We start from the raw sequence: 22,886 nt of genomic DNA on the forward strand, positions 1-22,886 counted from the left end.
CTTAAAAACCGGTTAATCAATAAAGCACAATGAATCCTAGAATAGGTTGGACTGGGAAGGATCCACCTGTTTGAGCCCTTGATTCTCTGGCATTTGTCAGTCATTTTAGAAGAGCCTTCGAAATGGGACAGTCTAGCTGATGCAATTGTTCTTCAAATGCAACCTTAGGAGGATGCTGCACCTGGATTGAGACACAGATGATGTCATATTTAGTTTTATGGCTATTGTTGTTAAGTGACTAGTTTATTTCAAAAAAATATTACAATCAAGACAGGGGCATTTCAGGGGCCAGTCAGATTTTAGAGGCGGGACCATAGCCCCCCTGGCCCCGCCCTTTGGTCCATCCCCGACCCAAAACCCCAAAGTTTTATTTTGTGTTTGTTTTATATAACACACATAATACACACTACATTATGCAGATATAATATCATGGCTAAATTACCTTTTCAATGTGACCCTAAAATAATAAAATAAAAAATGAACGCTGAGATCTATCACCTTGATCCGAGACCTTTTTATATACTCTATGTGCGAGACACGGGAATCTTATTTTGAAAGTCACCACCGGATGCTGTTGGTGGATGGTGACGGAGCGCGTCTGCTTCCTCGTCCAGCATCAGTGCCTCTGCTCCGGGGAGAGGAAGCTGGAGTGAGCGCTGCAGAGGACCGCGTAACACCCCGAGACATAGTGGACACACCTCGACCCCTCTGTGTGAAGGTTTGTCGGCCATGAAGTTGTCAAGCAGTCGCCCCTCCAGAGTGGGAAGAAACCCCTTCATCCACAAGCTGAGATTCACCATGACAGAGAAGATCAAGGTAAGAAATGAACATGCAGGAGAAATCATTCTGCACTCTGAGGTGAGTAGATACTCACTTTCCTGTGGGTGTTGTATACAGGGGGATCTGAATATTGTAGTTGTAAAACAAAGAAAACATAGGGAAGAACTTTTAAAACACAGAAGCAGAGCTACAATATCACCTGGGAAATGTGGTTTCTCTTTGATTACCTGTTTGTCATAAAGATTAGAACATGACTGGCCTTTAAGTGGTCCTCACAGCAAACAATCCAAATAGACAAAAGCCATGTGTTCAACTAAACATGCATTACTTCTGCAAAGTCTCTCCACAGATTGCACACTCTCTCACAGTCTGCTATAATGTATACTACAAGTTAAGGTCTCACTTTTATTTTAGTAACCTATGACATGAGAGCACCATGCTGATCCTCCACGTTGTTATCTGAACCATGTGGTGTCATTATGTGACCAGCCACTACCCCACATTTCCCTGGATGGATTTACACCGCCCAGCAGCTGAAGCCCATACATTACTTTACTGTAACTGTCATACTGATGCATGCCAATCAGGGTAACATGACCTGGACCTCCTCCCACGCTCTCCGCCTGTCAGTCAACACTTTTCTGTTTCTTGTTTCTTTTGACTCATCCAGTTGAGTGTGTGCACAGGCACACAGTGTTTTCGCTGGGTTGTGAGCACAGGGGTAAACAAGCTGAAGGCTTGCCAAGTTTCATATGTGCTCGTTATACAGAGCGCATTGTTAAAATAACTCACGGTACTCCTTATTAGAGTGGATCAGTTTTCAGGATGTCACAACAAGAGTGACTAGGGGTTGTGGAGTTAGGTCAAAGTCATTTTTTATGATCTGTCTAATTAGGGACATTCCATGTGGGGAAGCCGTCCTGACTCGTACTCAGATATAGCACATTTGAAGGAGATCGCAAAGCACATGATAAAGCAAGGCATCTGCTGGAGGCCAAACATGACCATGCAGGTGGGAGGTGAGATATCCTGCTGGTCGTGGTACACATGAACCCCTGTGGCTACGCCCTAAATCAACCTCAAATCAATGGAATCTCTCTGCTGGAGGACGGTGTCCTCATCAATCAGCCGATGGATCAATGGGGTTTCATACCTCGTGATTGGGGAGGACTACTGACAGCGTGACACATTGCTAACACAGTCTGACTGACCAGCAGATGGGATAATATCACCTAGCTGGGGTTGAGTCTTCATTCTTTCCCAATAGAAGCTGTCTGAACCTCTGAAACTAGCTGATTTCTGTTCTGTGGAAGCAATTGTACAATCATGAGGAAGAGGAGGAAGTGCACTCCATCTGCTCTGCCTCCATCAGGTTCATCTGTTTCCCCACAGCCTCAGGGCCCTGAGGTGCCTGCTTTCATTCACAGCAAAACATACAAAGCACAAGGCACAGGAAATGTCCCTTTATGTTGGCACCGTCGGCTCCCAACATGTTCCACTGAGACAAGTCACCACGCTTTTCAGCTTAGCTTCATGAAGATACTTCTGACGTCTGTGGTTCGTCCTCACCATTTTCCCAGCACTGTTGTTGCAGTGCTAATGTCTGTATTAGTTTGTTTAGTTCTTTGTCAGTTTTCCCACTGGAAGTTGTAGTAAATTGTAAACAGTTGTGCGTCTGTGCCCGACAGCAGCAGCAGCAGTCCAGTGAAATTAAGCTGGACCATGTGTTTGCCAGAGTCTGTTTCACTCCTCGTGCTGCCTCTGGTGTAGCAGTGAGGTGTGTTTTTCCACTTCACCAATGCAGATACATGCAAACAAGCACAAGCTCTGCCTGAACACAAGTGTTGCTTCCTTAATGCCACAGGCTTTAAATGTGTAAGACTGCATGACATGCATATCTTTCAGGGTGTGTGTCTGCTTTTTGTGTGTTTTTTTTATATAAGTGCTGCCACATATACACGTATATGCACGTTGTCTTCCTGCCAGTATTTTGGATCCAACTTCTAGCAAACACGAGAAGCAACAATGCAGGTCGACTAGATCAGCGAGTGGAACAGACATTAGCACAAACTCCAGCTGAGTCGCGTTGCAGCACACAGACATGACTACCAACTTGATTGGGTCCCCCTCTCAGATATCAATCAGTTATCCAACAACTGATATTTTTGGCTATTTCAGTGTCTTGCACAGGCCTTCTAAAGACAGTTGGAAAATAAATTCAGCAGTTATGTTTTTTTATTACTTATCTTTATTCAAAACAGACACAAATCAAAGCACAGAAAAATAATCCAAGAGCAGAGGAGTAGTCAGAGAGCAGACATTTAATGAACAGGGCAAAATATCTGGGTGCAAGTGCATAGTTTGAGCTCTAATGTAAACATAAGCAGGGGTTATTTCAGTGAGAGCACAGGGCTTTGAGTGAGAGCAGCATTACAAAATCTGAAGGTGAAATCAATAAGTCCTGCTCTCAAACTGAAAGACCATGCTCTTGAATAAAGATAGAAAAAAACAAAACACAATCATCCCACAATTTTACTTCTGGGAAAACGAATAAATAAGTGTAACCAGGGGCGTTCAACAAGGTAATCAAAGCTGGCAGTTGACTGTGGCCTTGAGAATGGCTGTTTGAGGTTAGTCCACAACAACAACAATGGGAACCCCCTTAAATTCTATGATCGGCTATATACAGAGGACTGCAACGACTCCATGTTAGGAAAATCCCATTGTGCTACTAGCGGTAGAGGTTTGTCTAAATGTGTGATAATATATTTTAAAAATATATATTTTTCTGTTTTGTTTCTTTAAGTTGAGTTTACTTCGATGTAGGGCCCCCTCCAGGTCCCTTTTGCAGAGGCCCCCTTAAATTTCTCAGATATAACATTAAGTCCAAATGCCTGACCTCACTCTCTGCCTGTCACCTGGTCTTCATCTGTACGACTGCAACCGTGGTTTATTAAAAACAATTAGCCAGGAGACATTAGACCCCACCACAGGGTATAGAGCAGTTAGAAGTATGCTGGGCCATGATGCTCAGGGGAGTTGGGTGTTATGTTGCCCGGTAACGGAATAACAGATAAATGTGTTTAAGTGAAGGTCTGAAAATTTAGTTCGATCAATCAGAAATAACATTCTCATTTTATTATTTCAAAAAATAGGTTGACAAATCTTTTGTTCACCCAACACAAAATATTTCATTTACTTCGAAAAAAGGAAGCAAATTATTACGTTTGAGAACCTGGATGCATCACATGTCTTTTTTAAATTGCTAATTAATTTTCTCCCAACCAGGTTATTGATTAACTGACTCATCGTTGCAGCTCTAGAATCAATACAGAACATGGTTAGCACAACAGCAGATCCAGCCTTCCCCCCAGTGGCCAGCGACATCACCCCTTCTCACCTGTGCTAGGGGTGAAAGTAGTGACATAGTATTCCATGCTCATAATGTTGGAGTGCTTGCGAGAGACAGATTTAAAAAAAAATTGCCTGAATTAATTCAGCTATGGAGATATTCTGACAAGATCCCAAAACACTGGAAACTTACAGTTCCTATAAAGTCATTTATTCAGACCTCCCGATGATGGGGCACGTTCGATCTCAAAGTTTTGTTATTGTTTCCTGGTTGAACGACACGCTTTCCAGAAACAGTGTGCAACAGGATTTAAAGGGACGTTTTCTCTCATTTGGTGGGTGTGTCAGAGGTATTGACTAAACAGTAGCTACATGTCTGTTAACCCTTTAGTAATAAAAGGCAGGCCACACAATTGATTCTCAAGTTTTCTTGAAATGCGGCAGCTGCTGCTTGGTATGGCACTAACTGAGAATGTTGGACAATATATTTGTTAAAGTTGCTTTTCAATCTTAACTTACATAAAGGGTTTTTGTACAAGTGGATTTCCACAACTCCTTTCTCATGTTTCCACATATTCCTTTACGCGTTTTGATGTTACAGTGTCTGCAGAAAGTGAAGTATCAAACGTGTATTTAAATCCATGTCATCTACCTTCTCCACAACAGCGACAAGAATGGTATGGTAATGGTAATGGAATCTCCTCATTTGCCATAGTTACAATGCTTGCATATCACATGTTCAATGAATCCCCATCTATGTTTAAATAAACGTCTTGCTACATTTTGTCCAGGCTGAACGCAGCCATGACATTTTGTTAGAGTCGATGTCACTTGTGATTCTATCAGTATGAAATCACCAGGGTTATTTACTTAGACCAACAGAAAAGTACCTTCACTGGTAAATTAGAGAATTATTTCATTTTGATAAGTTAAATCCAGCAGATAATTCATTCATTCAAACATTTCAAATAAGGTTTAAATAATGATTTGATTTTGCAAAACCAATAACAACATCCTTTTACTGCTGTGCGACTGATGGCTCCCTGCAGCTTCAGCTTTACCATATGTCCCTTCTGCTTGGTGAGGCCCCACCCTCAGTGTGTATGCATGTGCTAACTGTGCATTATAGGTGATGCTATATGTCAGATGTTTGCCTTTTCATGTGATGCACTTGTGTGTATATGTGTGCATTAGAGTCCAGCTGACTGACTGACTGACTGGTGTGTGTGTGTGTGTTTGTGTGTGTGTGTGTGTGTGTTTGTCTGTAGACAATGGAAGTGCTGTGGATGATGCCTTAATGGCCTCTGACAGCTTTATGGATGCCATACGTACACACAGAAGGTGTGTGTGTTTGTGTGTGAAGAGACAATGGGAACATCGTGGTTTCCCAGAGTCTCCTGAATATTTAACACACTGCAGAGAGGCCACCATTAAAATCTTCCCCTCAGGTCAAAAGACATTTGCTTCTCTTTTGTCTACACACTCATTAGGATAATACAACAGGATATTTGTCTTTTTGCGTTTCTATTTCCCTGAATTCAATGGAGATCCAAAGTAAATGAAATATAAACAATGGAAAAAAATCTACCTCAGCTCAGTTTTGAGAAGCTGCCATCATTACTCACAATTGAAAAAAACTCTCATTAGAGCCACAGATGAACAAAATGAAACTTTTATTTACAAACTGAGCAGAGTTCCTCATGACAAGTCAAATTATCTTCATGTGTCAAAGTGACGCAGGGCCCCTTTACCACTGTTGTTCTCAACGCTAAGGAGCACAGTAACAGTATATTGCCTTAAAACCTTTGAGTGGCTTTTATATTGGAGTGAGGATATGTGATATGAGTGAGCCCAGCTTACTGAAGTGTATTTTCTATCGCAAAAATTCAAATCATCAGCTGTGGAAGGGGCTGTTACTCTCATAAAACACTGGAAACTGCTCGCTTCCACCCCGCCCCAGCTCATTCTCATGCCGCCTCCCGAGAAAATGTCAGCACATCTTCCCAGATGGATTCGTTAAGCTCTGGTGATGAGTGCGCTGCGCGTCAGGCGGAGTGGGGGGGCAGGGAGGGGCGTCATAAATCAACCCCATTACTGCTTATTTATTAATACAGGCCTGCTGTGTGCACCTGGGCTCATCCAGGGAGAGAGATGCACATGAAGAAAGGGAAGACAGGACAGGAAGAAGGAGGAGGGGGTTAGATATGATTCCCCAGAGTGATGACAGAAAGCACATCAATGCAAAGTAGGAGGAATGCAGTTGAAGGGTGAGCAGCATGATAAATGAAGGTGCACCTAAGCAAATAGACACAGGGAGTGAGAGATTGATGGATGGATGGATTGAGGAGAGGGATTCCCCTGAGACCACAGATTACTGTAAAGCAGACGGGGAGGCTGATGAGAGTGGAACGAGAGAGAGAGAATATAAAAGAGAGATTGAGTGGGGGCTCGGACATGGAGGAGGAAGGAGCTTTAAATGTCACACAGTCCGAATTTACACTGCAGGCCATGACATTTTGACACTCTTAGAACACACACACACACACACAGCACATCTCTCTCATTACGCAGTAATAGAAAAGCCATGACAGGTCTTGTGTGTGGCTTCAATAAACTTTATTTCAGTGACAAGACTTAAACCTCATGACCAGAGGATGAAGTCAGCCACATGTGCTACTTGCAGAGTTGCCTTAACTTCCTGTATTTCCTGCCTTACAGTGAGATCTCACTGGCATTACCCCATAAACAAAAGATCTTATGTTTTTATGATCACAAAAGGCCAGCTTTTTTCAGCAAATATAAATTGCCACTAGAAATGCATTGCGAGAGTAAGACAGAGTTTTAGGACAAACTTAAAGGGACACAATTGGAGATTTGGGGAATAAAGTCGTAATTTAACAAGAATCAAGTCTTAATTTTTTGGCTGCTTGTCATTTTTGACTGGTAATATCAGAGGATCAGTCACCTTTGTTAAAATGAGGAATGTGGAGCACCTTGTTAAGTTCTACTTTAGTGTAGGTTTCACAAGTAATACATATTTCGAAGAAAGAATCCTAACACTCCATCCTACGACGAGCTTTGTCTGAGAGGAGACATAGTTTTGGACATTCTCACAGATGGTTTAGAGACAATCTCTGAGCCCATCTGCAGTTATCTGGGGAGGAATTGGCCTTTGGGGGAACTAGACAATATTTTGTGTCTGTGAGTTTAGACAGTGGATAACAAGTCGTACACCTTTTAGAAACTAGTTTGCCTACATATTCTACATATTCTAACATGCAGAATCTATTCATGCAGACATGTTTGACTGACTGCACTTTCTACATTCCAAATATAAATCATCAATATGTGCAATTAGTAGGTATCTTGTTATTATATAAACAAGTAGATGTCAGACATATAAGCCTGTAAGCGCTGGGGTTTCTTACCAGGAAAGTGTGATTAGAACATGACTGAACATGACTAAACTTTCTGTGTGTCTGTGAGTGTGTGTATGAGAGTTGGACTGTTGTGTGTGTTAAGTCCTCTAGACCCTGTAGGATGTGCAGGAAACCTTTTTTTGTATAGGAATGTACAGTATGTACAGTATGTGTACATTTGAAATTGCAGAATGTACTAACGTGACTATGTATATCGTGTATTATTTTTACCTTTTTTCACATACCCACACACACATCCTCTTTCTCGTCCTCTGTCTCCTTCAGATCGGACTGATGTCGGTCACAGTGTTTCCCGTGCGGCTGCTGCTGGTGTCCTTCTTCATGCTGTTGGCGTGGCCCTTCGCCTTCACAGCCTCCCTGGGCCGCTCTGAGTTTGTCATGGAGCCTCAGCCATGGTGGAGGAGGTGTGTGTGTGGAGAAAGAGTTTGGTTTGAGGAGCTTCTTCAAAGGGCTGTGAGATGGTTGAGACATTTGAAAGTTCAGGTTAGAGTAAGGGTAAGGGGCAATGCAGTATACATTGTGTCCTCAAAACTCTAGAAAGACAAAGTGAGCTTGAATGATACTAAGACTAAAGGGCATTACACGACACTGTTCTGTCAAGCGGAGCTGAGCAAACAAGCCTTTTGACAACTGCAGGATTATCTACTGTTTATTAGCGTCCACTGAAAATGATTCTTGTGTCTGCTGAGGTTTGAAAGTGCTAATCTCTGCATCGACTGTCCCAGGTTTATAGATCTTTGTTTACGAGTGATCATGCGAGCCATGTGGTTTTGCGGAGGGTTCCACTGGATCAAGGTAAAAGGGGAACGGGCAGCACCCTCCGAAGTTCCCATCCTCACCGTGGCGCCGCACTCGTCCTACTTCGATGCCATCCCCGTCACCATGACCATGTGCTCCATCGTCGCAAAACTGGAGAGCGGGAGCATTCCCATCTGGGGCAGTGAGTTCAGCATATTTCCATCAATGGGTTTACTGAAAAGAAATGAACAGAGCAGTTGATGTGCCTTAATGACCTACAGCAGGTTTCATTTAATGAAAAATAAAGAAAAAAGACATTTTTGCCTCCTCGCAATTAACATCTGAGTCACTGTAGTATGTGAAATGAATAAATTCACATGTTGAAGTTGTTTAGTTATAAATTGAATGATCTGGCTTTTTTACATATATATAAAAATCTATTATACTGAATAACAGTTTCCTGTTTTTCATCAAGGTTTTCTAAATAAGTTAATTGCTCACTGAACCATACAGTGCATTCAGGCACCATATGTTGCACGTGGGTGTAGATACGATTTCAGGACAGCCTCAAAATGATCATTGCATGTGTCCCTGAATAAACAGATGTGGATGCATTTTTCTGTGATAATTAACTGCATTTAAATATGGTGCTGCTGTAAAAAACTCAAGCGCTGTCACTACCTGTATAAACGAGTCCTGTGTGTTTTGTGTGTTCAGTGAGTTGGTCTGTACGAAAATTGAAAATCCGTCGACCCACTTAACATACAGACAATTGAATACTATAGTCGCAATTAAAATGTTAAAAAGTCATTATTCTGAGTTTTAAAAATTAATTAAAATCTGAAACTGTAATAGAAACATTTACAGTAGCTATAAATGAAATTTAAAATGTATATCACTGGAACAGTATTTGAGCTTTTCCTAGTCTAAAAACCACCATGTTTACTGTAAACTCCAGTGAGCAGTGTCTCCCTGCAGCAGGACATGTTCATGTTTGGAAGCATTGAGGCTTCCAGGGTTCAAATGTGTGTAAATATGGGTATATGTTTTGGTACTAATCGAACATTATATCATACAACACCTCACTGACTCCCTTACTGCTCCACATGCTTCTCTATGGTCTCCTCTCATCTACTGTAGCTTCCATTTGGAAATTGGTTGCATGTTCATTTTTTAAAGTCAAATGTTGATAATCAATTCTCAAAATCCTCTCAACATGACGCTAAAATGAATCAATAAATGTCAGTCCAGGGAAAGATTAATCAATGCTTTCAAATTGAAGATGAACTTAACTTCACCCTTGTTCTGACACGCATCTTAAATCTGCCTCTTCATCATCTCCCCACCAGCTCTGATCAGCTACATCAGGCCAGTGTTCGTGTTTCGGTCCGACCAGGACTCCAGGAAAAAAACTGTAGAGGAAATTAAGCGGAGAGCACAGTCTGGAGGGGAGTGGCCTCAGGTATATGAATATGAATGTTCACACAAAATAATGACACACAACACACACGCACACCTACGCTCACTTTAATATGTATTTGTTTGTTCCAGATCATGATATTTCCAGAGGGGACGTGCACCAACAGGTCGGGTCTCATCTTATTCAAGGCTGGTATGTGTTCAGACCCCTCACCCCCTCTGTCTTTTCCAGGTGTTACTCATGTTGTTGGAGCCTAAAGCTGTTCACACAGTGAAAGTGAGTTAGGGTAAGGTTAGGTCTAGGTTTTTTGTGAGAATAACATCCTCTTCACTATGGGACACAACAATAGCAACCTCTCAGTAACCTACACAACAGAAATGGCTAAAGTTTCAACAACGATTTGTTCCTTTCGTCGACAGTGGGCCAGAACGACTGGGATATGTTACAGAAATACAAAGAAGCCAGAGTGTTTTTTCTCTTCCTGTAGGAGAATTGTAATGGGTGGAGATGGATCCAGCTATGAGAGATTAAAGTTGGGTGAAGGTTTGACAAGTTGTAGTTATGGTTAATGTTAAATCAAATACAAGGGAAATTAATCTTAGTGTAATGTCTTCTGAAGAAGTTGAGACATAACGGTATGTGTATATTTATAAAGCAACTTTCAAAATAGCTGTTAAGTGCTTCACAAAGATGACAAATGAAAACAAGAAAACAAGGACACAATTACACAATTCAATTTAAAACCAAAGGCAGCAAATGATACGCTACAAAATCTAAAGTCTAAGACAACAAATAAAAAAACATGTCATTCAAAGTAATGGCATAGAATAAAATGAATGGTAAGAATAACATGAGTAATGGCTAAAAACAAAGCCCAAAAACCAAATAAATGAACGCTACAAGTTAAAACTTTCTATAGATATATACAATGATGATAACATTGATATATCATCACTGAGGTGTTATGATGAACTAGTTAGCAAATAGTTGTTTCTTTAAAAATCCAGAGTTGGGGGGTGAACCGTAAAAGCTGAGCTGCAGCTGAATCAAGCTCCATGAATGCAAGGGAGCGGCAGAGTTGGGTCATATTTCCCTGTAGGTACATCACCCTGAGGAATACGCTGTGCTTAATCTTCCTGCTCATCCATTTTCCATAATGATACCTTTCTTTTAGACTGAAAACATAACCTAATCTCTAAGATTTATAAGTTCATCAAATCAAATGACAACAAATCTCTACATTTTATAATTCATGTGCATTGTCATCACCTCACAACTGTTTGAATCAAATCAGCTTCAAATGATTGAGATCCCTCACTCCATCTTTCAGTTCACATGCATTTTTAATCCATTTTTGTAACGTCCCTCATGTTTGCATTCTAACATGTGGCTAAACTAAGTGGGGGATTATGGTCAATGTTATACTTGCTGAACATCATAGAGTCGTATCTGTCACTATCAGCATTTGTCAACACACTGTCAACATTTAGCTCAAAGCGTCGCCTTGCATCTGCACAGTGTCACAGAGCTGCTAGCACGACAGTAGATTCTAGCGTGTCCGCACAGTGTGTGTCATCCCTCTTGTTTAGTCACATGCATCTGATGAGCTTCTCAACCCAGCTGTCTGCTGTCTACACAGAATGACTCACAACTGATCTCTGAGTGGAAATGTGGGTGACCCACACTCAATACTGTGTCTTCATGCATGCAGATGATGTGCTGAAGCTGCTGCTGCTCATGATACACTTCCTGTGCTGACATGGTGTCGACCGTGTTTTACCCACACATATTGTAACTCCAGAATCATTGTCTTATATATATTCACAGATGAGGAATGATTAACACATGCACAATAATGCACCCCTTCAATAGCACAGTTTTGAGGCTATGATTTTTTTTGTCAGTTTGTGTTACAAAACAGCATCATTTGTCTTGTGGCTACAGTTGTCATTACCTGAAGATGAAAAAGAGTGTAATTATCCTCCAGAGCAGTAGACACAAGGTGCAAAGCTCGAAGCAGTATTTGGCTGTGGTTCTTCAGGGCTGTGTCTGTGTCTATATAAAGCGACTGTGTGGGATCACTTTGTTGAGCATTCATTTCATTTAGTGAGCCTGGACTTGTAACTTATTACTAATGCATGGAGTCGGCTGCAGAGCTGCCAAGTCCAGGTGTAGATGTCTGGCCAAATTAATTTTCGACTTTGCCCAACCGGTGTGGAGGTTCAGCGTCTCGCTAGAGGACACCTCAATGGGACGCCAACTGTTGCACCCGTCTTTTTGTGCTTCTTTTTCACTCACCTCCTCTGTGTGTGGTGTGTGGTGTGAGGCATTGTTCTCCTGCCTGCCATAATCCCCTTTCTTCCAGTCTGTAACTCTGTCATTCCCAGTAAGCCCTGTTGGTCCCACACTGCACTGCTTTGGGTGTGTATGTTTGTCCAGCTTGATCTGTCTGTTGTGTGGTGCCAGTGCTCTCTGAATGTGTCTCCTCTGGTTATGTCATTTCACTGGCTCCAGGCACAACAGAGAGAGAGAGAGTGTGTGAGTCCAACGTGCATGGGACCACCTGTGCATGACGTCATTGACAAACACCTCCAGTCCTTTTCTCATTTAAATAGAGCAGTCACTTTCATCCCCGTCCCTCTCTCACTGTCTGTCCCCTCTATGTATTCACTCTAATGCTCCTTCATGTTCTTTCATAGTCTCATGTGGGGCCAGACTAATATGCGGGGCCGCCGGGGCGGGTACTATTTTATTCACTTGTTCCTTATTAATTACAGCTCCTCAGATTTAACGTTAATTTGCTTCACTTTATTTTGATCTGATTCAACGAGAGGATGTGGTCTGATGTGGTGGTTAAGTTTTATCCTAGTGAAAATATTCATAATGATAACAAAAGCTGAAAGAATATATTTGGCCTACACCAGTTGAAGTTCCAGTATGCACAATGGAGTGATGCAAGAGATAATGGCTTGGAGGAGAGATATAAAAAATATAGCCCAACTCTGCTGTCTTCATAGCTCTGCACAACATTTTAGCATCTCTCAGCTCATAGCTTTGGTTTTATGGTCCACACCTTCACTGTTTTTGCTCAGTGTGCTCATCAGCTCTGTTATCAGCAGCTGCAGGCAGCCATTCTCACGGAGTAAGCTCAGACCAAAATGTAGTCCGACCAGTAAGAGGTGGTCTAGGTCCAGATCGAAGTGGCCCATCGGCTCCCTAAAGGGACTTTAATTTGGTGCATTCAAACTAGTGTCGAGTGCTGCACCTGAGGTTGGTGATGCTGGTAGTAATCAGATTGTTACAATGAAATTAACCAGTTTATCGGTTTTTCACAACAGAAAGACTTTCAGTTTTTAAAATTGACAACAAGCTGACGTCACATGCACTTCCATCGCCCAATCAATGTCAAGTATAGGTAGATGCAGCCCACGCAGGTGATGAAGACATGTATGTATAAAAGGTCTGCTCCCTAATTTGCAATGTACAACCACGACTAACCAAATCAAATGTAAGCAATGTAAGACATGTACCTTGGTTGGGAACATTGTCTACTCCAGACCTTGGGGTGTTAAAATGTCCAATAATTGAATGTTGGACATCCAACAGGTGACCACTGACTAGACTTCAAATCAAAGCTAATGTTGCTCTACGTCTGCTGGGTGTGTGAATACTATTCGCTAACACAGTAGCACAGTCGTCTTTAAAACTTCTCCCACCTTCTTCGCACCTGGGTGGCCCAAAAAAAATCAATTGACCTTATAAGGTTTAAGCCTTAATCTCATTAGTAACATAAAAAGATCCCATTCTAATCTATTCAACGCTCACACAGCGGCTTCAATAGGGCTTTGTCCTGTAATAAATAGTGTATGAATCCTCTATGGGCTCGTCTGTCGTCAGCAGGACATTATAGACTTTGAATAGAGACGTTGTCTGCGAGGGCTGGAGGTTAGCCTGAGGTTGTGAGCCAGGACAAGCCACTCAAGTCAGTTAGAGCCAGTGGATACTTCTGTTGTGTGTGGGGCACGTAAATGTGTGGGGAAAAAAAGAAACAATACATCTGTGTGATTAAAGGAGCCGGCCTTGTTAATAATACATGTTTCTGTTTAGTGTAGTAAGACAATATAATTCAGGCTTTTTAACTCAGTATATTTACAGGAATAAGATAGTAATGTGGCTCAGGTTTTTTGGGGAGTTTATACAGTTGACATTTTCTTTTTCTCTGCTAACGTCTTCCTCCTCTCTTGTGTCTGTCAGGTGCTTTTATTCCTGGACTCCCAGTGCAACCAGTGGTGCTGCGCTACCCAAACAAACTGGTAAAAACCCGACGTTCAGTCCTCCCCTTCCTTGTTTCACTCTCTGGTCGTCACGGTGACACCAGTGACCTTGGACATAGTTGAAATTTAGCCTGACTCATCCTACCCCCCCACCCACCCCCACACGGTGTACACACACGTACAGACTGATCCACACCTGTGATGTAATGGTTTCTTTCCCACACTTTAGTGTGTGTTTCTCTTGTGTTGAATGACTTCATGTTCAGGTGGATGATATTTCATTCTCCTCTCTCTCTCTCTCTCTCACACACACGCTGGTGTCATGTCTCTCTCTCTGCACTTCTCCTCGCTCCCTCATGAATTATGTAGCTCCTTTTACCTAGTTTTTCTTTGTTTCCCTAGAAAGCTTTTGTCACTGTTTCCCCTTGTGCTGAGTTTAGCCACTGTGCTAACTAGAGTGACAACGTGGCACGACAAGGCAGTTAAGTGAAGGAAACATGAATTCAATGCTCTGACAGAGCGACTTGTCCTCAGTTTGTACTTTCCTCTCCAGAATCTTTTATTTCCTCGCCACCAGACATGTTTCCATTCCATGTTTCCATCTGCTCCTCAAACTACCGTGCAACTAATGGCCGTCTGCAGATAGAAATGGAACAGTGAACAAGCTGCAACCAGCCACTAAATGTGAAAAAACTAAACAAGATACTGATTGTTACTGAGCCAAATGAAAAGGGAGTTAGCTGCTACCACCTCTGTGACTGTTCAACAGCAGAGAGCGTGAAGAGAAGCTGAAAGCAGCCAGATGTCTTGCATGTGCCTGTTGTAAATGTGATGTTATCTGAACAGTGTCAGATTCATCTGTGTGCTGCTTTACCACAACTGTGCTCACACATGCTGCTTGGTTTTCTTAGTCCAAGCAAATTGATCATTGTCGAATTCAAGCTTCAGGGGATTTTAATGCTGCTGATCTTTTTTTGCCTTGTTATTTACCGGAGCAGTGGCAGCTCTAAGCCTGCCTGATTGGAATAGGCTGTTTTGTTTGGCCTCTGGTGATGCTCTTTCCTGGGACTGTAATAGTGACCCGCAGTAATTGAGCCACAGCAATTTAAGACCAGCTACAGGTCTCAGTTCTTTGACCTTTGATCAGAGATTACAGTAGTAACTATAACCATTAAATGTTTGTTCTCATTTTCCAAAGGGGAGATTTAACAGCAGATCACGTTCCTCTTAAATAATCATAGAGACAATTTATTGCATATTCTACTGTCTGGTCAAACATGATTTTCTAAAATAAAGAAAACAACATTTACTTCAAGAACCAGAACTATTCAAAAAGTGAACGGTCTCTGTCACACGTCATTATGTTTCACTTGAATCATGAATCACAGAATCTGAGAGGTGGGCACCAGTTAAGAAGTCAGGAACTAGTCCAAAACTATGAGAATCACAGTATTTAGGCACTAATGAGCAGTAATTATGTGTTTCTATATATATATATATATATATACACAGTATATTGACTGTGTCTTTTGCTCAGTGTCAGGGAGTTGACAAAACCATGTTTATCCTGAACCATTTTTTCTCTCCACAGGATTCTGTGACATGGACATGGCAAGGTCCCGGAGCGTAAGTGTTCTTTTCTTTTACAGACTTACACACTTACATGCTCCATACACAACACATGCACACACATGCAGCTTCCACTGGCTTCTGCTAAGTATGTAGTTACAACACCTGTGTCCTGTGTATGCCGTAGGGGGACTTATTATCTCCAGTACAATCTGTTCAGTCCCGTCACTTCATACCATTTTTCTCTTTGAATATAAAGACAAATCCAACTCTTGTATCTTCCAGGTTCAAGATCCTATGGCTCACTCTGTGTCAGCCTCATAATCCTTTGGAGATCGAGGTGAGTGGTTCAGTAAGTCAGATTGAAGAAATATTAATTTGAAATTAAAGATACTGGCCATATATTGTCAATATGATATGTGTAGCTACATGTTAATTACACAGCAGATGAGAAGACAGTTTCATTACAGGGCAACATGATTAAGTTGATGTTATGTCTCCTTAGTATTTGCCTATTTACACTCCATCAAACGAGGAGAAGGAAAACCCGGCCTTGTTTGCCAATAATGTCAGAAAGCTCATGGCCAAGTAAGTGTGTGCGTGTGTATGTGTGTGTGTGTGTGTGTGTGTGTGTGTGTGTGTTTGCATAACAATCAATATCTGAAAAAAGTTGGTCCTCACACGCACACTGTTCCCTCCCTCCCAATAGGGCGCTGGAGCTGCCACTCACAGACCTGTCATTCGATGATCGTGAGATCAGCCTATCACAGGGCCCGCTGTGCATTCATGACTACAGCAGCCTACTGGAGTTTAACCAGCTGGTTTGTCGCTTGGGGTGAGTGAAGGGAGACTGGATTGACTGGTTGGACCGTGTGAAGGGATGGGTGACAATTAATCAAGACTTTTAGTGGTGTGACGGTGAAGGAACACTGACACCTAATTGTGGGAGGATTATAAACACAGGGCAATTTTTTCCTCATAAGACTAATATCAGTCAATAAGTTCAAATGAAATGAGGAAAGGTTTGGTGTTATATAGCACAAATGCTTTACCAAGAACAAATGTTTATTAAATAAAACATTTGACGTAGATATTTGTCGTCTGTAATACAGTTTTTGTTATGTATATTGAATAAATTATAAAATATCAAACATCTGTGAACAAATATGATTATTTGGTGAGAAGGCAAGGAGAAGATAGAGTTGGTAAATGAGTGACAAGATAATCTCACATGTGTTTTTCTCATTTCAGCTCATAAATAGTGAAGGACATTTATTTTAGTTCCAGCGGAGTTATCAAAAACTAAGGGTTTTGGCAAAATGTAAAGTATGCAGAACGAATGATAGCATAGCTGTGTTCATGCGAGAATGAATCACACTTTGTCTTATTAGACATTTACAGTATTTGCTGTAATTGTTTGGATATTGTGTTTACGCAGGCAAATCATGTTTCCATACACGTATCACATGTGGTCAACTTCACATTGTTGCATTGTGATTTCTATATAACTGTTTGTGCTCTACTTTTTTAAACACCAACAGGCTGAGAGGACGAACCAGAGACAAGCTGCTAGATGAGCAGCCTAAAAGAGCGAAGAAGCTGCAGGGGGAGCTGCTGAGTTTAGACGACTTTGCCCAGTTCCTCAACCTCCCAGTTACAGACGCACTCACAGAAGTCCACAGTTACTTTGACCAGGTAAACAAATGCTACAAATACTATTGAACAAGGGTTTTAGAACCATAATGCTGAAAGGATGTCCTCTGTCTCACACAAGTTTAAATATCTGATTTGTAGCTGAGGGCCAGTGATTCTTACAATGTGCCAGTAAAGCAGCTTCACATTTTCTTGCAGGTCCACAAAAAATCTCAATAGAACAGTTTTGGTAGCAGCAGCAGCAGTAGTAGTTCAGTCTTTATTTTTTAACCTTTTTCTTTCAGAAGAGGGTCCCAGTGGCAGGGTTATAACATCAATGACCTCTTCTCTTCTGCTAGAATTGTTGTATACTGTACTTCTGTGTGAAGGTGCAGGTTTTAGAATCTTTTTTTAGTCTTCTTGTTCTCTTTCTCAAAAGAGCTTTAGTTTTTTTATAGGACAGCTAACGAGCCCATGCAAGATAGAAAACATTGTGGGGACTGCATCATATATGTCTCTTGAAAAAAAATTGACACTGACATTTTTTTAGAACAACCCATGATAAAGGTATTAGAAAGATATTTGATATGAATCGAAAACCTTTTTACAATGTCAACACAGAACACCTATATATCCTGGTAATGTAAATGGGTGAAACTTTTCATGGACCCCCATTTGAGAACCACTAAAACCTTCCTATCTTACAGGTGACTGAGTGAAGGTTTTATGTGTAGAGCTGGGCTCAGAGACACATCAGCTCCCCCCTGTGGACAATATGCAACATATTGCTGAGACAATTTAGCATATTTGAAATCAGATCACCTGTACAGACAGCTGAGTTAAAAAAAATTCCAAGCTACAGATGGGCCACTATTGTAGCAATCGGAGTGTGCATAATCACGAATTGAGATACAGATAGACAACCCTCCACACATATATATATATATATATATATATAATATTGCTACAATAATGGCATCATAACATGTTTATGTAGGATCACATTTGTCCCTCTGACACTCCTGCTCACTGAGATCATTCTGTTTTCAGCATGGAGATGGACGGATAGACATCAGACACTTTGTCATTGCACTGTCCACTGTTCATCAACCATCAAAGTCAATGGAGACCCTCAAACTGGCCTTCAAGGTGAGCAGGTTTGCAATCTGGTTTGACGGCGGCATTAAATTATTGCTCTAAACACACATGTTGCTGTTCAGATGTATGAGATCGAGGAGGGCGGGGACGTCAAAGAGGAGGACCTCGCCACCATCTTGGAAATAATGCTGGGAGTGAAAGAGGTGGAGCTCTCAGGTCTGTTTTTATCGCTCGACAGACCTGACACGGAGAGGATCACATACGGTGAGACCCCGGCTCGTGGTAGTGCAGAATTTTGAAACATCAGTACAAAACTGTCGGATTAATTGCAGCCTTGTGGTTCATATAAAACTCCTGCACAGATGATTGACAGCATCTGTCTCTGTTCCCTCTTCCTCTGTGCTGTCACTTAACACATTTGATTTCTCCTTGGCTGTACTGAAAAGGATAAGTACCGTCTGTTGTCGACTTTCCTGGGTCTTTTACATCCACCATCTGTCTTTTCTAGAAACCGTCAAAGCTTCTCTGTGCACGTGTTTCTTCCTCTATTGTCCTTGTAAAGTGATTTCTACTTTCACCATGAAACAGGCCAGCAGACTGACCATCTGCACAAACAGTAAAATGCCAGATTTAGATGAATGAAAGTTGTTAATCTTCTCTGTAAAAATTTGAAATCTTCATGGTCCTTCATGGTCATACCAAAAAATAAAACTAACAAGTTGACGCTACCGCAGAATTTATAAAATCTTTGGCCGCAGCAGGGGTGCAAGTGCAGGTCGTAACAGATTGAGATTGACAGGTACACAAACTAAAGAGTGAAAGACAAGTTTACGCATGAGAGAGAGAACTCAAATGAAGTAATGAGGTCTGACTGCCTGTGTGGATGGTAATAACTTTATGGACGGTAGTGCAAGTGCAAATTGAGCTGCACATAGTTACACAATGTAGCAACAAAGCAAAACACGAAGTTAGTGATCTCTTATGTTATTAGAGTGTAAACTTTTCTTTTTGGTTCATTATGAAACTGTGTCAGGACAAACTACAATATGGCGGGCTGCCACAGTCTAGATAGTTAATAAGAAACACTGTGTTACATCGCTCCTTGGATAAAATTTCAAAAAAGGATTTAATTTCACTGTTTACGTTCACAGACAGCAGTAACAACGCTTCTTTGTCTTTTTACAGATGAACTTCGTCATTTTATTCTGCAGCATCCTTACTTCGTCCAGGAACATCTCGACTTTAAAGATCATCCACGCAAATTCTGCATCAAACCCCCGAAGAGCTGCAATGGCCACAACCACGACAAAGACGCCTGAATGACGAGATATCCGACCGCTCTATTTACCTTTTGTGTCTGATGTAATCACCTCATGCTGCAGCTTGCCTAGCACCTCTGTGCCTTTATGTGCCAGTGGGGAGAATAACAAGGAGAATAATAAAGGTGTTATGAAGTGTGACGATGGATCAGTGGACCACAGACGATGGAATCAGAATCTTAACTCCATCTTTTCTTTCATTTCTCCTCTGAACCTTTTTTTTTGCCTTCCTTTGTTTTTAGTTTAATTATGATATAAAGCATACTTTTATGTTCTGTGAATATAATATTTATTTTAAATTTATTTTCTTATATATGAAGTACAGGTATTTAAGAACTTAGGTAGGTAAAAGGAAGGGTCCCTTTTTAACCCTGTTGTTGACCTTGTGTTGTGGGTTAAGTGCTGTTGTTGATCTCAGGCAAATGGTAAAAACGCACATTTCCCTTTAATGCTGCTCCTCATTTACATACAGCACAACCACAGAAACATAATTTCAGGTAAAACAATAAACTGATATATATAAGGAAGATAATGCTGCCATGCATTAATGATGCTGGGATGTCAAACAACTAAACAGAACATTACATACGGCGGGCAAAAGCAGAAGAATATAGCCATTGCAAGCAGCTGTCCCACTGCCTCAGATATAAAGTTTTAATATGGATAATTGATGAGGATCATGACCCATATTCATCTAGTGTCTAATGGGAAGTTAAACTTAAAGTAATACCACTCCTGTCTCAGTTATTTGTGAAGCTTTCCACACTAACACTAACAGGAGGGAGAAATGTGTATGTGAATCCTTAGTTTACCATAACTATGAGATAATAGCAGCATATTTATGTATACGGGTGAATAATATGGTGTGTAGGTTATATACACGGAAAATATATTAAAATAAATAAAAGGCTCAACTTGTCAATATCAATAATCTGTTTTCATTAGGGCTGAGTATTTCTCTCTCAGTTGTAAAATGTCAGCCGAGAAGATAACACACCTCCTCGCTTTCCCTCAGCCTCTATGTTTCTCTGCCGGTTGAAATATCGCTCTCTAATGGTTCATGCTGGACGTATGACTGCAATGTTCCTGTATGTAAGAGCCTTAAAAGCAGAAATTGAAACTCTTTTTTTTTTCTCTTTCTAATTTTACAAATAAATTGCTTTAAGTTTTGAGCTGTTGCTGCTTTTGTGCCACAAGGTGGAGCTCTGCTTTCACACATTCGTCTTGAAGGGGTTTGACTCCCCTCACACTGACTTACAGTGTTTACTGTATGTGAATCAAAATAGTGGTTCTAGAATTTTATTTTTACATTTTTTTAAATTTAGTTCATAGCTGTATTCACCTACTCAGATTCATTGTCAGTCCTGAATCCCTTTTCTTAAGTTTTCTCTTCTTTTCCTCTATAATAACATCTCTTCATTGCTTTCATAAAGTTCCATCTCCTCTGAGTCCACATGGTGGGGCTAGTTCTCTGAGCTTTACACCCCAGAGAGCCCATGCACCACTGCCCACCTGACGGACAGGAAAAGCATTACCTCATCCCTTCCTTTCATTCCTCCAGGTAAAAATAGACAGATTAAGCCTGGGCTTTGATGAGCAAAACCTGCAGAGGAGGTGTGGAAGCAGAAAGAGAGAGGGATGGAGATGGAGGAGAGAGACTAAATGGATCGTTCTGCTCCAAATCCAATTCCTAATAGCTGGAGGGAGGGTGGGTGGGAGGAGGAAGAAGAAAACAGTCAAAGAAAGAGGAGAGGGAGAGTGAAGATACCAAGTCTAACAATTAAGACCTGCCTCCGGGGCCTAAAGAAGAAGCTTTGTTGAGAACATATAAATTGCTCATTGAGCGGTGCCTCGCTGCAGTCTCCCTCAGATACTCCTGCCTCAAAGGAATCTGCCATAAAGACAGCAGCAGCAGCAGCAGCATCCCGCAGCCCACAACACAGGAGGCCTGGAATGTGTTCATAGTATTTGGGGATCCATCTCCAGCAGCCGTCCTGGCCAAGCAAAATCCCCCCATACAGTAAACACAAACCTGGATCTAATCCCAGTCGCTGTAACTGGGGAAACATAACAGAGTATCCACAGGAGATCCCTTGTGGTAACTACTTTGCAAGGTCACAGATTCAGCTCGGCTAACGATTGTTTATTTTAGTTGTACAAGCCAAGTGGACAAGCCTCTTGATAGCAGATGCCTGGAAATTAGCCTGTCTGCTTTTCTCTGGCCATGGCTGTGGATGGCTGCCCCGCTACTCACAATATTTACAATCAGAAGCTTTATACATGTGTGAATAATACAGAATGATGTGATATGATAGTAATAAAACTTATGAATTAACTGCTGGACAGTGGAAATACTTAAAATGAATGGACGAACAGCTGAACTAGTTAAATAAAAGTGTTGTATGAACACTTAATATGGTTAAATTAAATTGTTGCATAAACATTTTGAAAGATTTAAAGAAAATGAACCAATAAATTGTTGAAATAATTATATAAAAATTAAACATAAACAGCTGAAATTGTAAAATGAAATTTATGGAGCTGAAATAATTGAATAAAAGTATTGTTTTAATGGTTGAAATTGTTCAATGAAAGTAAAGGTTGAACATTTAAAATAGTTCAATTAAATTGTTGGATAAACAGTTAAAATAGCTAAAGAAAAGTTATGTTTAAACAGTTTAAATTGTTAAATTAAAGTCATGTATAAAGAGTTGGAATAGATAAATAAAGGAAAAGGATGACCAGTTAAGATATTTCAATAAAATGTCAAATAAACAGCTGAAATTGTTCCATAAAAATTATAATTTAACACTTGAACTGTAAAGGTGATGTGTAAACAGTTGAACTTTACTTCAATAAAAGTTACAGATAAACATATTTAAACAGAAAAGTTCGGAACAAAAGTAAGAGTTGAAATTTAGTGAAAGTAATGTATAAAAACTGGATAATAAAAATGACCTGAACAGTAAAATATTTAAAGAAAAGTAATAGATAAAAAGTGGAAAAAGTTTAAAAAACAGTAATGCATTACAACAGGAAACCCATAACCTACTGGTTCACATCTTGATCTCTTGCCAACTCTAACTCTAAACCTTCTCTATGCGATCTACAGCTAACTCTAGAATTAAAACTGAACTGACACCATTGGGAATCTGTTTTCCACTCTTAAAAAAAGCCTGTAATCCTAGATATGTTTTGGCTTTGATTCGTCTGTTCAGCTCCTGTTCAGCGAGCATCATTTAATCATTCTGCCTTTCAGTGGTGT

At 40.8% G+C, this 22,886-nt stretch overlaps 1 protein-coding gene across 1 annotated transcript; it reads left to right on the forward strand.

Moving 5' to 3' along the window:
• The first annotated feature begins 605 nt into the window (after nucleotides 1-605).
• On the forward strand, nucleotides 606-20,793 carry lpcat1 (lysophosphatidylcholine acyltransferase 1). The gene is made up of 14 exons (XM_069516800.1): nucleotides 606-816; nucleotides 7,836-7,975; nucleotides 8,297-8,511; nucleotides 9,659-9,771; nucleotides 9,861-9,921; nucleotides 13,984-14,042; nucleotides 15,595-15,629; nucleotides 15,858-15,912; nucleotides 16,078-16,160; nucleotides 16,282-16,407; nucleotides 17,114-17,267; nucleotides 18,255-18,353; nucleotides 18,425-18,566; nucleotides 19,488-20,793. Exons 1-14 carry the CDS (start codon nucleotides 730-732, stop codon nucleotides 19,619-19,621), a joined length of 1,503 nt encoding a protein of 500 aa, XP_069372901.1. The 5' UTR covers nucleotides 606-729; the 3' UTR covers nucleotides 19,622-20,793.
• The last annotated feature ends 2,093 nt before the right edge of the window (nucleotides 20,794-22,886 follow it).

Source organism: Paralichthys olivaceus, chromosome 20 (genome assembly GCF_024713975.1).
Source record: "Paralichthys olivaceus isolate ysfri-2021 chromosome 20, ASM2471397v2, whole genome shotgun sequence".
Lineage (NCBI taxonomy): Eukaryota > Metazoa > Chordata > Actinopteri > Pleuronectiformes > Paralichthyidae > Paralichthys > Paralichthys olivaceus.

What these genes read in the sequence shown, in the direction of transcription:
- lpcat1 (XM_069516800.1), top strand. Translation starts at nt 730, where the DNA reads ATGAAGTTGTCAAGCAGTCGCCCCTCCAGAGTGGGAAGAAACCCCTTC. An exon ending in CCATGACAGAGAAGATCAAG is followed by an intron (nt 817 to 7,835) that starts GTAAGAAATGAA and finishes TGTCTCCTTCAG; the next exon opens with ATCGGACTGATGTCGGTCAC. An exon ending in CCTCAGCCATGGTGGAGGAG is followed by an intron (nt 7,976 to 8,296) that starts GTGTGTGTGTGG and finishes CGACTGTCCCAG; the next exon opens with GTTTATAGATCTTTGTTTAC.